At 42.2% G+C, this 17489-nt stretch overlaps 2 protein-coding genes and 1 pseudogene across 6 annotated transcripts in view; 1 reads left to right on the forward strand and 2 right to left on the reverse strand.

The window, feature by feature from the left end:
- LOC122682172 (ninein-like protein) overlaps positions 1 to 17489 on the forward strand; it is a 336725-nt gene that overhangs the window by 101783 nt on the left and 217453 nt on the right. The window lies entirely within an intron of this gene.
- The window catches only part of LOC122682159 (ankyrin repeat domain-containing protein 26-like), a 208672-nt gene that overhangs the window by 11482 nt on the left and 179701 nt on the right, over positions 1 to 17489 (reverse strand). The window contains exons 5-9 of the mRNA XM_043884974.1: positions 13254 to 13360; positions 11613 to 11750; positions 10288 to 10355; positions 7745 to 7778; positions 6561 to 6630 (exon numbers count right to left, since the gene is read on the reverse strand). Of these exons, the coding sequence (XP_043740909.1) occupies positions 6561 to 6630; positions 7745 to 7778; positions 10288 to 10355; positions 11613 to 11750; positions 13254 to 13360 (417 nt within the window). The remainder of the gene's footprint in view (positions 1 to 6560; positions 6631 to 7744; positions 7779 to 10287; positions 10356 to 11612; positions 11751 to 13253; positions 13361 to 17489) is intronic.
- Positions 285 to 2553, reverse strand: LOC122682165 (annotated as a pseudogene). Its single transcript, XR_006337241.1, has one exon. The product of XR_006337241.1 is annotated as an alpha-1,6-mannosyl-glycoprotein 2-beta-N-acetylglucosaminyltransferase-like (transcript).

The raw sequence follows: 17489 nt of genomic DNA on the forward strand, positions 1-17489 counted from the left end.
TTCTATAGGGCTGTACCATTTTACATTCCTACCTGCATTGGACAAGGGTTCCAGTTCCTCCCCATCCTCTGCAACACTTGTCATTATAGCCATGTTAGTAGGTGTGGAAGGACTGTTGGTTTTTCATAAGGTACATAAGCATAGAGTATTGCTACAAACTTGGTGGGGGAATTAGGGAGTGTAATTTTATATGTTCCAGGCGGATGGACTGAGGCAAGTTCTGGAGGAGATGAAAGTTTTATACGAGCAAAACCTACCTGATGTAAGTTGGTAAGTTGATATTCTTTTTTTTTTTAATGCAAAAACAAGTATTTTATTTTGGCAGCACTAAAAGAAAAAAAAAAATCACTGTATTTCTACATTGAGGTGAAAAGTGTTTAAACTTTCTTATCAGTCAAATACATTCCAAAAGAAAGTATGTTCTATGCAGGTTCCAGAGCACAGGCAATTCTTAACACAATAATACAGGAATCTTTAATACTGAAAATGACTCTGTTCTGACAGGGTGTTTAACAAACATAACTTTCTAATTATAAAACCACTGAAGCAACCTCTTCCTAGTTACTGTGTCAAGAGTGAAGCTGGGCTTGTACATTAATACTCTTAATTTCACTGTAATACTTTTTACTGATATGACGATTTTAAATAAATTTTGCTGTACTTAAAATAAGTCTTGAAAGTGGAAAGGTGTACAAAGTTCCAGATAAAAAGATTAATAGATGCAATTTAAATAGTTTCCCCTCTTCTCTCTTATCAATTAACGATAATTTTACCTCTAGCAGATACATACTGAACTTTAAAACGCAATTCTCAAAATGAAAACTTGCATTTTAAATCTTAGGCATAAACAGAAAAGATGACTATATTTGGACAACTTTTACAAGAATTTTGTTGTTGTAGTAAAGCAGAAACCAGTTCCTAAACCTTTTTATTCAATTGTATATCCTATTTGAACAAATATCAAAAATAGAAGACTGTTACTACTTTTGCTTTTATAATTCTGATTTTGTTTTGTTTTTTTTCTTACTGCAGTCTTCTATAACTTTTACAGAGTTCATGGTCCCTAATATCTCCCCACCCTCCATTTTTCCTAGGTGGGGAAAGGGCTGTCATAAACTTCTCACTGATAGTTAGAGTTTCTGGAAACAGGTACTGTTTGTTATTATTTAAGAGTGACTCAAGTTGGGCACTCTGGGTGGCTGGTCTACAAGTTTTTTGGTGATGCATACCACAGTCTCCAGCATGAAAAATCCTAGGAACTTGAGGAACCAGCACTTTCCAGAATTTTGGAAGACAAGATACAGTCAAATATTGAAGGGTCCAGTCCCAGTTATAATCATCATAAGTACAGAAAGTGTCTGTGCACTCAATCAGCTTCTGATAGGCTTCCCGGGTCAGGGCCAGACCCATATTGTGCTCTGTGGATTTCCACGTTTTCACATCTACCTTGTCAGCCACGTCATAGAAATTTCGAATGGCAGTATAGGTCCCCAGGGAGAGAACATCACACTCGGGGCACTCTAGCTGCTTTAATTTCCACATCTTTTTGAAGACATGGTAAAAGTCTGGGGCTAAGTAGTGATCCTCCTCTAGGAAAAGTATGAGGCCAGCACAGTCTCGAAGGACTTTGACCCTCTCCCATACAAAATGCAGCTTCCACCACCAGTGGTGTTTGGTTTGGGAGAACTTGGCCTCTCTATAATGGCCGAAGGAGTCGGGCTATTCAGCATTAATGCATCCCATCCGCAAAGCTGCATTCTTCTCCACGTCTCTGGGGCAATCTCTAGGGTCAGTGCCCGGGAACTCGTTAGGGTACAACTGAATGCTGAAAGGAAAGAACACCTGCAGAACTGGACAGAAATCCACCCCAGCAATCAGCTGATTGATTTCGGTCGACCAGAAGTCATGGCTAAAGATGACGAGGACGTCGTCAATTCCCTGGGCTTTTCGAAGTGAGTCCAGCAGCAGTTTGAGGTATTCGGGCCGGTTGTGCACCTGGACCACCAGCGCCAGCTCTCGGGGTGGGGGGGTCCAGGAGCCGGCCTTATCTACATTCCTCAGCGTCTGGTCAAAGTTCAGCTGGTACACCAGGGACCGGTACCGCAGCGTCAGATTGTCCACCTCGGGCTGCGGGGCAGCGGCGACCAGCGGAGCCGCCGACTCGTTGGAGCCCTGGCGGATGCCCACCGACACGGCGAGCTGGTCCCCGGCCCGGGCGCCCGCACCCCGCGCGGGATCGACGTCCAGCAGCGGCGGGGCGAGGGCCTCGTTCTTCCTTTGTCGCCCATTGCTGCTCCAGAGGACGAAGCCGCAGGCGGCCACCACGAGCATCAAGATCAGCACCTTCCGCTTATAGATGCGGAACCTCATGGTCTCCGGGGCCGGGAGCGCGGGCGGGCGGGCGGCCGGGCGCGGAAAGGAGCTAGCAGCTCCGGCAGGGAAGGGGCGGGCGGGCGGCGACCGTGGCGGTGGCCTGCAGCAGTCGGAACTGGCCCCCGCGGCTGCCCTCGCTAACTCATCCCCGGCCCCGGGGGTACGGGGACCCGCAGGTTTTCAGCTCCCCCGCGCCGCCCCGGCTCCACACATCTTCACCTGGCAACTGCAGCTCGGGCAGCGGCCCCGCCGCTAGGAGCCGCGGCACGGCGTCGCTTCGGTCCTCTCCATTCGGCACCGGCCCGGGAAGAAGCCCGACGCGGCCCCACTGTACTTCGGCTCCGTTACCTGCGCCTCCAGCGGCCCTGCGTCCTCCGCGCTCTCATCTCTACGCGGCCCCGGACCGGTAAGTTGATATTCTAAAACAGTTTAAGAAATATGATATTGATGTCAGATCATCTTAACATTAGTTTTTAAATATGTTTTCTTCTTTTTAATTCTCTGTGAGCCTGATCATACCCTAGCTATACAGAAGTAGAAGGATTTGTGTTCATGATTGTTTTGTCTCTAGGGACCAAATAGTGCTTGGCACATGGTAGGTGTTCAATAAATACTTCTCGTTTGACTGGTATGACTTGAGCGGAATTAGGGTGGATCCAAGAGAGATGACACAAGAGCAAGTAGCAGACCTGACAAGTGAAGTGTATTGTTTCGCGGCTTGTTTTCCTCAGGTGAGGCCTTAGTGGGTTTAAAGGGAGAACAGGCAGTTTGCAAATTTAGCAGGAGTAGCAGTGACTTCCGAACGCTTGAGTGAAGTGGGCTGGGAACTCCTGCTGCAGAACACTACAGCTTGGTAGGTTAGAGGGCTCTGGAGTTGCGGACTGTTGTGAGCCAAGCATGGGAGTGGGCACAGAGGAGAGTTTGAGCTGAATGACAGACTTCAGAGGACCTGTGATTGGGTGAAGAATAAGACACAAGACTACTGACTGCTGGAGGAAAACTGAGTTATTGAGAGCTCATCCTGGAGAGAAGTAAGTCTGCAACTTGAGATTTCGTCCCTGGCCTTGTTCGGTAGTGTTTTCACCAGTTAGTTGGGCGTAGAAATCAGTAGCGTGCTGTTAGGGTGTGTGGAGGACACAGAACAGTAGGAACACTTTGCAGTGACTGTTTAAGGATAGATGCTGATGAACGAGGAACTGATGTGCAAGAGGTCTGCAGTAAATGTAAGGGAAATGGAAAGTCCTGCACTCAGGTTCCCAAGTCCTTCATTTGTTCCTGCAACAGATATGCACTCAGCAGTTATGAGCTGATAAAGGGCTCTGGTGTTTCCGTTGTAAACAGCAGAATCAAGAGGTTTGCCCCCATGGCCCTCAACAGTGTCATGCAGAAGGCAGGTGTTAAATGCAGGTAAAGCGGGTCAGAGTACGTGCCGTGAAGGAAAACACCACACTTGGAGAGAGTGTCATGCACTCAAAATATTGGTAGATGGAGAAATTCGGGAAATTCTCTCCGAGGAAGAGACTCTTCAGCTGGAGCCTGAAGAAGCGGGTTTTAGCGAGGAGGTAACTGTGGGCAGAGAGCATTGTAGTTGGACGAAACAGCATGTGCAAAGGCCCTGAGTCTTTAAAGAGGGTGGGATGCCCAGGGATCTGGGCATTCCCAAAGACCAGTGTGGCTGGAACTTAGTGAGCAGGTTGAGGGTAACACCAAGGGAGATTACTAAGCATGTGGGGCTGGTGGTGGCATGTTTGTGTTGTAAGGACGACCCTGGCCGCCATGTGGATAGTGGATGGTGGAATCGAGAGGGAGGATGGTGGTCATGCAGGTGACAGGAGAGGTGAGTCAGACTAGGAGAAAGGAGAACAGTTTACACACCTGTTTAGGAGGTGACTGAACAGGCCTTGGTCCAGCAAGGGAATTATTTTCTGGTATTCGTACCATGGGGAAAATCAGGATCCAAAATTCTGTGCCCTATCCTCCTAGTTTGGTTCTGGGCAGGATGCCACTATTACCAGTTTCTGGTTAAAATTCTTTGTCAGAAGAAATGTATCCCTATTTAATTGCTCCCATGGACATGTGATTTTTTTAAGGACGTTCTTGTGTACTGAATCAAGTACTTTGACGTTAAGTTGGGTGTAGTTTATTTGTGGTATTCATTATAATCAAGAGCACATTGTAAGCAGTGTGGAAAATAAATCGAACGTTTGTAGAGTGGCAGAAGTCTCTAGAACAGGTCTGGAAGACATGGTACATCTATGTACATGGTACAGATCTAGAAGACACGGGACATATATTTTGCCTGTATTTTCAGGGCCTAGAGCAGACACATATGTTTTGTATTTATCTGTTTCCTTTTAACACTCCAACGTAGATATTTATTAATTGTGTACATCTGGTTTTGTTTTGTTTTCTTTTTTTTTGTTGTTGTTTTCTTTTCAATTGTGGTTAAGATACACACCAGGTATCTCAGTGGTAAAGAATCTAACTGCCAGTGCAGGAGATGCATTCCATGGGACGGGAATGATCAAACATGGTCACAACAGAGGCAGAGAGAGATGGACTTAAAGAATAGACACTGAAGGAAAGTATTCTGCAAGGAAAAATTAGGTTAACAGTAAAAAAAAGCAAAAAAAATGGGGGAGGAAAAGAAAGCAGAGAGAGACATTCCTAGTCAAGTACAAACTTAAGGGAATAAAATAAGCATAATAAGGCTTGTGGAAAAACACGCACAAATAAAATGTATATACAATAGATCAGTAATACATCAGTATTCTTAAGGATATACTATGAACAAAGCCTCTGTTTTATATGCTTTTATTAATATATAAATTACACATCTATACTGTTCTGCAAATTTTATGAAAATATCAACATACGTTGTCTATAAAACATATACTTAAGAAAGAGGCTTTTGTTCATAATATATCCCTAATATAGCGATCTGTATTACTCCAAAACTTTTGCTTATAAATACTACCGTATTAAAGTTGAATATTGCCACTGTAAAAAGTGTCATTTGATTAGCCACACATGGTCATCTGTCACTACCTGAATGTTGTAAAGTATTCCATGAGAGAGAGAAAAATTGATTAAGAAATATTCCTGACTATTCACTGGGAAAAAGAACTGGTAATCAAAATTCTGAGGAGAATGTATGGCTTGAAAAGAAACATTTAATGGAACAGAAGATGGGGCAAAAAAGGTCAAAAATTTTCACCTAAATTTCTCATCTCACAACCAGTGGACAGTGAAAAAAATACTGTAACCTTTCACTTTTCACATATTTCTTATTTATTTCCTTGTTATGCAGGACCCCCTTCCTCAACATAACACAACTGAACTATATTACCTGTAACATTACATAGGATATGGTTTGTCTCTTCATTTATTCACATTCAATAACTATTAACACGGTTCTTACACTCGAGACCTATGCTACCTGCTCCAGGAGATGCACAACTGTTTCCTGAACCCCACTAGCTTACACTGACACGGGGCTCTAAGATGAACACTTAAATCACAATAACACAAAAGGTCTGAAATCTGAAGGCTTAGAATGTGACACAGGACACGGGGTAGGTCTTTTTAAAAATACAATAGAAAAAAAAATCCCGAGTTGCAGTTTTATCTCACGGTTATTAAAAGTCTCTGCTTCTATGAAGGGAAAGTCGATCAGTCGTGTCCGAATCTTTGCAACTCCATGGACTCTACGGTCCATGGAATTCTCCAAGCCAGAATACTGGAGTGGGCAGCTGTTCTCCAGGGGATCTTCCCAACCCAGGGATCGAACCCAGGTCTCCACCATTGTAGGCAGATTCTTGACTGTCTGAGTATTGCACTGTGAGTATTGCAAAAGTCATGTCCTTATGGTTTAAAATTCACAGTAACAGTCTTTATCCTTGACCAAAATTCATAGTTCCTTCATTGTGGGAAAGCTTTTCCAATACAATTTTCCTGTCACTCTATTTTCCAGCCCGTTGTTTTCTTCACCCCACTTTCATTATTCACCAAAGTTAAAAATGAACAAAAAAAACACCAGTCATATTTCTATAAAATAGTTTGCTCTGAAGAACGTTCCATTATAAACATAAAACAGAGAGAGGGACACCATTGCTGAATTTAAGAGTAAATACTACATGAAGATAAATTCAGAGTACGGAAACTGATTTCACAAGAGTGCACTGTACCTTGGTCTCAAAATCTAAGACTTCATCATCTGACGGAGGCCATGAGTCAGCACCAGGTTTGTTGGAAAACCTTTAGAGCATAAACATACAACAAAAATGAGTGAGTTCATTTCTTTAAATGAAGAAAAAAAAAGCAAGTGAACGTCTGGCTATCTATGCAGTAAACGAAGTTTCTTGACATAATTAAAATTTGGCCTCTGTTTTCAAACATTTTTTTTTTTAGATATTTTGATGTGGACCATTTTTAAAGTCTTTATTGAATTTGTTGCCATGTTGCTTCTGTCTTATGTTTTGGCTCTTTGACCCCAAGGCATGTGGGATCTCAGTTCCTCTGACTGGAGATTGAACGCACACCACCGGCATTGGAAGAAGTCTTATTAACCATCTTAACCACTGCACCCCCAGAGAAGTCTCCAAAAAAGATGTTAGTTACCTATTTCTGCTTCCATCTCTCCCAACCTATGACATATCTAGGGAAGACTCATTCTTAGTTTCCATTAACAAAGACTGACAGCCAATATATTGGCAGAGCCTGAAAATAATATGTTTTCACCAAGTCCTAATAGCTGAACTGAAAATCTAATTGATGCACTGACATAACTTTTGTTTGCCCAAAGTGGAATAAACCTGATGACTTAAAGCAGAAGGATATGCTGTTCCTTCTCCATTGTCTGTCCCTGGTTCAGAGACTAATCTGTGTCCATCAAAAATGGCAGTCTTGGTCCCTCAGCAGGGGAATCACTTATGGAGAAGGCCCCATTCCTCCCTTTACTGTAAAGGGGATACAGGAGTCCCCCGCAATGTCTAAAACTGAAAATGGACACAAGTCAAAGAACTAATTTATATGTTTCACTTATATGCTACACTGGTACTTCTCAATTTCTGCTGAGGGACACGAGAGTGGATGCTGGAGTCAGGCAGGCCAGCTGTCAAATCACAGGTCAACTCATTTTAACCATGGAATCATGGGTCAATTCATCAACCTCCCGAACCACAGTTGCCTAATTAAGCAAAGCAGGACACAGTGGTTTACGACACTGCTCTGGTGACTCCATGAGGTCACAGATGTTACGCACATGATGCAGTCTCTGACCCAGAGCAGGACGCTCAACAAACAGTAGCTTCTCTTCTCTGTGTGTTCTCCTAGTAACACATACAAGTTTTAAGAATCCATCAAATCCTACCTGCTTAAAGAGTCTTCTTCAGAACTCGTATCCACTAGTAAAGAAAAAAGGAAGACACATTTTAAATCAACAAAAGAAAAATACAGACTATTAAAACCTCAAGACTGATGTTTTGTTTAAAAGTATTCCTTTGGAACCACACCTGGAGACCACACTAGAGGGAATAGTGATTGTACTATACTCATGGGCCATTAATGCCTGAGAACCACTCCTCTCCTTTATGGTCATCAAAGGCAGAACAGAAAAAGAAAGAACTGCTGATACAAGGACCATAATGCTAACCAACCTCTAGGAGACTGACAGAAAATGATACTACACCGTTAATAGAATCAGTACTATAAACTGACAATAGCACACTTGAACAGTACAGGATTTCTGGACTTCCATTCCCTGGAGCAGTGAACAGAGCCTACAGGTGTCTTGCTGGGACATAACACAAATTCTCTGGCTCTTCAGTTCAGGATGAAAATGCCCTATCACAAGGAAGCATGGTCTAGAGGCGCTGAACTTCAGAGCGTGGTAAAACATAGGAAACAAAGTCTTCCTGGCCCTCTTTCCAAATGCAAGAGAAGTATGAAAGATGTAGTGATTCCAGGTTTAGCAAGGATAATCTCTTGACAGGGAGGTGGGGGAGGGTAAATGGGTAAAGGGGGTCAACTGGGTGGTGAGGATGGGGACTGGACTTGTAGTGGTGAGCATGCTGCAGGGTACACGGAGGCTGAGCATTTTTAATGTTTTAAATATCTATGTGTACATACTAATAAATGTGAAAAGGATAATCTCTTGAGACTATCACCTTCCATTGTTCAAGAGTATCTGGACCACCTAGAGCAGGATGGTCCAAACAGTGCTGTGTTCTACTGAGGGCTATCATTACATCAATCCTCCCCATTATATGGCAAAGGTTGGTAGAAATCATGCTTTTTCAGCTTGGAAGGCATTCGTCATCAGACCCTAAGCTGATGAATAAGGGGAGGGAGGGAAGGAGAGAGGAAGCTATGGACTCTGGTGCTGTTGGACAACGTTTCACGTGTGTCGTCATGATCTGATGCTGGAGGGATGACTCACGTGCAGTGACTCCACGGGGAGGGGAGCGCTGCAACCTCGAGCCTGGAGGGCAGGGGCAGTGACGTTTACATGTCTGCACCCTGTGACCCAGAACAAGGCTTAGGACACAAAAGACACTGGAAAGTTATCTCTTTGGTGAACAAATGAACAAATAAACAAGAATGTCTTCTTTGAAAAGTCTGTTTCAAAAACTATAGAAATTAACCAGGGACAACTCTATTCTATTCTGAGCATACTGAAGACCAAGACTCTATGTCATCTCTGTATCTCCTCTAACGTGTAAAACCAACCTAGAGAAGTTCTTTGGTGGATGTTTTTGCTGTTTAGTCACTGAGTCGTGTCTGCCTCTCTGTGACCCGATGGACTGTAGCTCACCAGGCTCTTCTGTCCATGGGACTCCCCAGGCAAGAATACTGGAGTGGGTTGCCATTTCCTTCTCCAGGAGCTCTTCCCGATCCAGGGCTGGAACCCGTACCTCTGGCATTGACAGGCGGATTCCTTACTGCTGAGCCCCCTGGGAAGCCCCCTTTGATTAGACAGAGGTGAACTAGGTTTAAAGGTGTTCTCAGACAGCTTGTACAATGTGCTAGATGCCACATCGAGGGGACATGGTGGTGTTTTTGCTCATGTGAACTGTGTTGGTTCTTTTATTAGAATCTGCAGAGTCCCAAGTTGATCTATTTGAAAATCTATTATGATCATCTTTTAAATAATGGCAACAGAACATGGTGTTCTTACAAAACTATACTATCATGACAAGTATCCAACACACAGAAGAAAACATCTGGTTCTAATGAAGTCAACCTATCTCACTCTTTTTGGATCTGTGAGGAATAAAATTGGTAATAGAGACCTTGTTCATACAATAGGCAAAATAACTGGTGCTTCTCAACTAGGCATCGCTTTTCTGATCTGTACTATTGGAAGGTATCTTCCGAAAGTAATCTCTTCCTGGTATGCTGCACACTGGTTCAGCACTGCAGCTCTTCTTGTTTATCACTTATCCTACCAGAAAGGGACTGTTGAGGTTCCCAGTTTAAACGATGGTAACTTTTTTAATGAGACCAATCACTACACAGTAAGTAATAACTACTCATTCACTAAATGCAAACTATTTGTAAAAATTAAAGCTCCACTTTTATAAGAAGTCAATTTGCTATAATAGGATTACAGATGAAATATATATCATACTAACTCAAACATTTTTTGTAATGTACATAAAAATCTAATACAGGATTTTAGGGGCTGTAATTAAATACATGGAATGCTTTTCAGACAATACTGTCTCTGATGTTAAATTACCTACAATTAACTTCTTTAACAATTCTGAAGACTAGACTATTAAGAAATTCATTTAAAAACACATGCAATTTACACTAATTTTATCATAGTTCTTTGATTATTGAAATTTCCTCACTCCTACGTTATCTATGTTAGAATCACCAAGAGTAGTTCATTATTATCAGATGACGTACCTGGGTTGCTCTTTTCGGGAGGAGTTTTCGGCCTCTTTTCTTTATATTCAGAGATCAGTTGGCAAATGCTATGTGTTAAAAATGTGATAAATAATATTTTAACACTAATAGCGAAAAAAACTACCAACTATGTTAAATTCTTAGATTATTTCAGACAATGTTAGCGATAATATCAAAACTACAATTGTCCCATACATTTCAAGTTTCTAAGTTCTACCAAGTTTTATTTACCATGTATTTAAAGGAGAAACAAAAGGAAGATGAAGTAGTCATGAACTGAGGGCAATAGAGCTCAGCAGATTAACTAGATTTAGCTTGGCATATGAAAACTCTTTCCAACTCGCAAATCCTAGCTCTGTAACCAACTGCTCTTTGTTCCGAGAGAATTGCTTCTCTTGAGTTCAAAGTCATCCTCTCCACAACTGGGATCTTACTGCCTTATTTCACAAGGGGATTAAGAGGAGGTAATGAGACAATATATCCCCAAAATGCTTGCAGAAACAGTCAAAGAATGGAATAATTTGCTCTTGAACGTTGTTGTTGGAACTACTTTGGAATTCCAAGTAAAACCAATGTGTGTTTTCTTATATGTTTAGCATTCAAGGGTTTCAGGAAACTGTTATTAATTATGGTGATTAGTGTTCTCTGTGGTTTGTAATTTAGGGAATCTCAGCTCTTATATAATTTGTACCTACATTTATTTATAAAATATGAACTCACTACATTAGGTAACATAATTATCCCCCATTACTGCAGCTAATCACACCAAGCACAGAAAACTAATCACAATCAAGACCTGGCCTGGACCACTACCCTCCCTTCTCTACCTGCTCAAACTCTCAACCAGCAGATCTTTCTGACAATGATGCTTAATCTCCATGTTCATCTCTGATGCACGTGGAAGACATAACCCTACTCTTACAGTGGATACTGGCAAGTCCCAGGCAGGGCTTACCTCTCTGAATTCCTCTCTGAAGTAACTTACTTGAGATTTAAGGAGTTCTGGTGAATGGGTTCCTTGTGAGACAGACTCAGAAAACATTTACGGTTGAGGCAGATAAATCCTTTGGAAGATTTTCATTGTTGCAGGAAACAGACCCCATGAGGGGGCCAACCCTCCATGTAACTATGGAATCTCAGGCAAGCTGACACCCACTACTCTGGGAAGGACGACAGGGAACCTATGACCCAAGGAAAGGTGCCCCCACAGGATAGAAGCTGCCTGCACCGAACAGAAAACTCTCACTGGTCATGTAACAAGTGACAGTGAAAATTCTTTTTGGCGGCAGTTTAGTGATCACGGGCACTTTCATGTGGACACTTACATATTAAAACCACTCAGAGCAGCATATTCTTCTGCAGTCCGTCCAAAGACATCTTGAGAAAAGACGTCAGCACCTCGCTGCAGGAGAAGGCTGACGACACTCATAGACTCGTAACTGACAGCAAGGATGAGGGCGGTTCTACAACAACAGAGAGACGACGTCACCCTCAGGAAGCTGAGTGAACTCACAGAAACAGCTCGTTTGATGTGCTTTACCAAGGTAACATCTTGCCCTCCCCGTGAAGAACTGACCATTTACACGCTCAAGTGTACATCCTTGTAAATGACCTCCAAGGCTGAAATGAAGCGACGGAAAAGCAGCCTCCTGTCCCATTGGGATGGCACATAGCAGCACTTACTATTTCAAAAGTCCCTGATGGGGACTTCCCTGGTGGACCAGGGGCTGTGACTCCAGGCTCCCAAGGCAGGGGGCCCAGGTTCCATCCCTGGACAGGGAACTTCATCCCACATGCTGCAACTGAGAGTTCCCACGACTAAGACCCCACGCAGTCAAATAAATAAATGCTTTTCAAAAATAATATCAAAGTCCTTCATGGACAAGAAACTGTGCTAAGGTCACTTATCTGAGGCAGGTGACTATTTAAGGAACGAATCCCCCATTTCCTCCTTAGTCTGATATATTATGCTTCAAAGTCAGCTAGAGGGTGGGTTAAGCAAAGGCTATTTGCTGGCTTAAAACAAAAATATTAACAATAATGGAAATAAAAATAGTCACCGTGGCACTTAATGATGTGGACAAGCATGTGCTCTTCACTAAATGAAATACTATGTATACGCACAGCCACCTTTGAAGGACGCATTACTATTTGCCCTTTTGCATCAGGAAACTTATTTGCTGATGATAAGTAATGTGCCCAAGGTCATAACCCTAACAGGGAGGAAAGCTAGGAGCTGAACCCAGTCTGAATCTAAAGCCCATCATTTTCGTCTGTATCATCCACCTCTGACTTATCTTTGTTGAAGCAACTGTTTATCCAATTAAACCTATCATTCTTCCTTCTACCTTCATTTAAAATGAAAACATCAAAATGTACTAGAAATAAAAAGGGATAAAAACTGATGAGCCCACAGTATCTGGTGACAGTGATTACTAATCACTTTTTCTTGTTGTTTAGTCACTAAACTGTGAAGGACTCTTCTGCAATCTAATAACATCAGTATTTTTCAAAGAAAGTAATTGAAAGCAAAGAGTCACCCAAAAGACAAAATCAAGTCCTTTATGTTTAGTATGCATCTTTTAAGGAAAAATATACACGAAGTAGAGGTTAAACAATCATTATAAAAGAATTAAGAAATTCGATACTGTCATAAGGTAAACTAAAAAGCAGAATCCATATTGTATAAAGCTAATGAAACTAGTATGAAATCCCTCAGCTCCTACAAGATCAACCAGAAAAAAGAACAGGTTGCATATGACATCACTCAGTATTATAAAGGAATATGAATCCTGCTATATATCTCTGCTATATAGTTTTTCACGACTCCCAGTCAGAATAATTGGTTTTCTACCTGACTGATGAAGTGTTGATCACAAATGACACCTTATTAATTTAATCTTTATCTTGATGTTAGCACCCAAGAACAGCACTAAGGTTTTTAAAAAGAAAAAGAACAACTGTACCTTTTCATCTTATCAACCGCGTGTACATTTGCTTCTTTCTTTACTAAAAATTCCACCATTTGCTGTTTCCTTTCACTTATGGCCAATAATAGTGGTGTGAGGTCATCCTGTAAAACAGGAAAAACCATTTCGAATGTACCCAGTTAACCTATTTCTAAACTGAACTGAAAATCATGCAATAGATTCTCTGAACTTAAACATATAATTCAGAAAGCAAATAAACGGGAGCCCTTCCTCCTCTTCCCCCGGCGCACCTTCTATCTCTTCAAGATGCTCCTCCTCCTGGCCTTCCCTGGGGGCCCAGGGGCTAAGATTTGAGCTCCCAAGCAGGGGGTCCAGGTTCCATCCCTGGTCAGGGAACTAGAGTCCAAGTGCCGAAACGCAAGATCCCACCTGCCACAACTAGACCCAGTGCAGCCAAATACGTCTTTTGAAAAGGGAAAGAATAAAATGCTCCTCCTCTCCCTCTTCCAAAGATGAACCACAGAGTCATTCTCTAAAACCCACTTTCAACATTTACTGGTTCCAAGGATCTTTGCTTCTATCATAGTATCTATCAGGAATATTGCAGTATTTACTTGCTCTATTACTAGTCTCAACACTCCTCCAGAGAGAATCTATTAGCTACTTGATTTCGTAGCTGGATATTTTAGGAGCAATGCTGAGGCAGGAATACATCATATTATCTGTAGCATGCATAACCTATCCAAGGATGACCAAGAGTAACCTCATGAGGTTTACAGACATTCCAATGGGAATGTTATCCTCTACATGAACATGCAAAGAGAAAGGTTGTTTTCTTTTCTTCCAAAGAAACCAACTGTGGGCACCATGTTTCTCGGCTTTCTCAGCAAAGTCTCTTGAAATTTAATCTTACTCATTCTCCTTTGCTTGTTCCTTCCCCCGCCCTTAAGTTAAACTGACAGGTCAGCATTAGCTAGATGCTGTTTGATGCAGAACAACACCGCTTATCTTCAAAGACCTTTCTTGACGGCTCTCATGTGATGACCTCCAGACCTCCAGGAAGAAGCTTCCTGAATCCCAGAGTTCTGGTCTCTGTCTTGCTTTACAGCTCTTAGTGAAGGATTACAAGGTAAGTTACCAATAAATATGCACTCAGCATTTTCTCGGGGAGTTGCTCTTCCGTGAACTCTCCCCACGCTCTCTCTCATAATCCTGTGTGTCTGAGAGACTCATTCAGTGTGAAACCGCCACAACCAACTTAAAAATTCTAATTTGAAAAATTCAATCCCATCCTTAAGAGATTCTTTTAAAATATGGAATCAATTATAGATTAATTAGACTGTCTTCAAAACTTTGAAATAGTTATCAAAATAAACTATAAACCAAGAATTGGAAACTCAAATGCTTATGGAGGGGGAAACCTGGTGACCTAAGTGAAAAAGCCAGGTGAGGCTGGCAAACCCGCAAACACACGCCCCATACAGAAGGGGAGGCCTACACATGCAGACCAAACAGTAGAATGGGCTCAAGGGGGACCAGATTTGGGTCTCTGAGAAGCCTGAAACGCAGACATCAGCATGAGTGTGCTAAATTTTAAATGTTGACTCAGGTTGTGGAGGTAGGTAAGCTAAACATAACCAAGGACCACATTTGGTCTGTAGCCCATTTGTGCTTTTACGTTTTGCTGTTTCCAAACAGGTGGGTATAAAGCAAATATTTGTATGTGAAAGCTTTCCTTTCTTGAGTATCATGTGGTTCACAAGAAAAGTGGGTCTGAATATGTAATAAAAATTGCTATTGACTCATAATTTTATTAAAATAAATTTAAAAAACAAGACTCAAAATTCCCACTTGAAGAATGTTTCCACTGCTTGTTAAAACTACAATCTCTTTCTAGAATTCTCCCAGATTATTAACCAAATGGTTAGTGAGTTCCTAAGACTGCTGAAACTAAATGATTCAAACAATCCCCATCTGGACTAACTTCATGGGTTTTGATGTTTAAAGCTGTCCTCTCGCTTATGCCAGGGCTCAGCAAATCTAACAGACACACTGCAAGAGTCTGTCCTGCTGACACCAAAAGAAGGCTCATGAATTACTGTTACCGCAGTCAGGAAAACCCTGTTGGTAACAAACACTGTTGACCTAATGACCTGGTTGGTAACAGAAGGTGTAAAATTCTTAAAGGGTCAGACTCTACAGATGAAGTGACTTGGCCATGAGCAAATCTCTAAAGACGCTTGGAGTGTCACTGAATAATTAGTGGTTGGAAGAAAAAGGAGTTATATCACTCAAGCCAATAGATGTTGCCAAAAATGTTCCTTTTAACTTCTCAATCACAGAGGCAGAGGAAAAAGTCAGGCTAATATTGCTGCAAAGGAGGGAGCTGATGGAAGTAGCTAGCATTGATCAAACTCCAACTCTTCTATAGATTACTTATTTTTGAGATAGGTGCACTAGAAATTATACTTAATCACTCCATAGTTCTTCACCAAGGATCCTATCAGAATCTCAAGGAAATATTTCTAAATACACAAATCCAGGCCTTCCTCGATTTATTCCATCAAAATCTTCAGGGAACAGCCTAGGTTTGTAAATTTTTTTATCAACTTTCTCAACGGATTGTGGTTTTCACCAGCACAATCTAGCTGAGAATTAGCCCAGCAAATATTCCAGTCTCATCTCTAACCCACATGGCCAATCCCTTCTCTTACTTGAGGATTTGAAGAGAAAAGAAAAGTGTAAGAGGCAAGAGTCATCAAAACAGAGTTAAATTTTCCTGGGTAAATAATGGTAGAACAGGGACTAATAAACACAAAAGGCAACCTGATCTCATTGTTTATAAACCCCTTCCTTTCCATCAAGACCTTCTAGATTGAGAGCAGAGTCTAGACTCTTATCTAACTGGCTGTTTCTGCCAGAATAGGATAATAGTTCTGTTCAATATTTGTTCTTCTCTCTTCTTTCCAACTTAATCACCACCTTTTCACTGCTGATCTGATTTCTGCAGAGTCTTCCTAAAATTGATACCTAGGCAAGTCTCCAACTCATTCAATCTCTTTCTCAAAATAACAACTATTATACCTGAAACTGAAAGGCACCTTAGCAAAATATATAAACTGAAGGGGGAAAACAACAAAACCAAAACCTCAGGACTTCTGTGGTGGTCCAGTGGCTGGGTCTCAGCGCTCACAGTGTAGGGGGTCTGGGTTCAATCCCCGGTCAGGGAACTAGACCCTGCATGCTGAAACTAAGACCTAGCACAGCCAAATACATAAAAAAAAAAAAAAAAAAAAAACAACCCTCTTCTTGGCATTTCCCCAACTGCCAAAATTCCAGCCTGATCTGCGTCTTTCAGCTGCTCGCTCGTTTTCCTTTCCTTGTAGCCTCTGAAGCCTTGGGCAATGAGAGAGAAATCATTTTTATGTAAATCATTTCTTCATAAAATCGGAATGTGTTAACAACAGCAACATTTCTATTATGTTGTCAAATGCTTGTTTGAGTTTTAAGACAAAGTCTACTTCTCCTAGGCAAATTTTGCATTACTCTGTTATGTTAGACTAATTAGAAAAAAATTTTTTTTTCAGTAAGGGAAAAATACTTGGAAAAAGTTTTACCTTTAACAATTGCTGTGTTATCACAAATATCTGCCAGAAACACAAAAAAGAACGCTTCGCTCTCTAATGCTTCTTGAGCAATATCGTGATTTAAAGTGACATCTTAGACAATCAAGTGCTTTCAAAATATTTTCACTCAGGGAAGGCTGGACCTTCCAAACAAGGAAAACTGAGCCCAGCTGTGAGAGTCGGGGAGCTCTCTCTGCAGCTCCGGGCGGGGCTGCAGCCACAGGAGAAAGAGCAGAAGGGGCAGCTTCACCACCACCAGCTCCCCACACTCAGCTGCAGCCCCGAGCTTCACCATCACCAGCTCCCCACACTCAGCTGCAGCCCCGCCGAGCAGCCCCCCAGGGCTGAGTGTGGGAGACCCGAGGTGTGTACCTGGTGAACCAAGTGGTCACTAGCACAAGTAAATGCCCTTGCTGGTATCAAACATGACCTGACCCACTTCACCGGATCTCAGAACAGGGGTCCTGGAGGGCTCAGGGCTCCAGGCCTGCTGCCTCCCTGGCCCACTTGCACCCCCCAGCTCCCCCTGCTGGGCACTGGTTCTCCTTCCTCCTACCCCCATCCCTCCCCCAGCAGCTGTGCCCATTCCCTGAGCCCCTGGAAGCAGCCACCCACCACATCACTTCACTCTCCCCAGGCCTTCATT

The sequence above is a fragment of the Cervus elaphus genome, chromosome 23 (genome assembly GCF_910594005.1).
Source record: "Cervus elaphus chromosome 23, mCerEla1.1, whole genome shotgun sequence".
Lineage (NCBI taxonomy): Eukaryota > Metazoa > Chordata > Mammalia > Artiodactyla > Cervidae > Cervus > Cervus elaphus.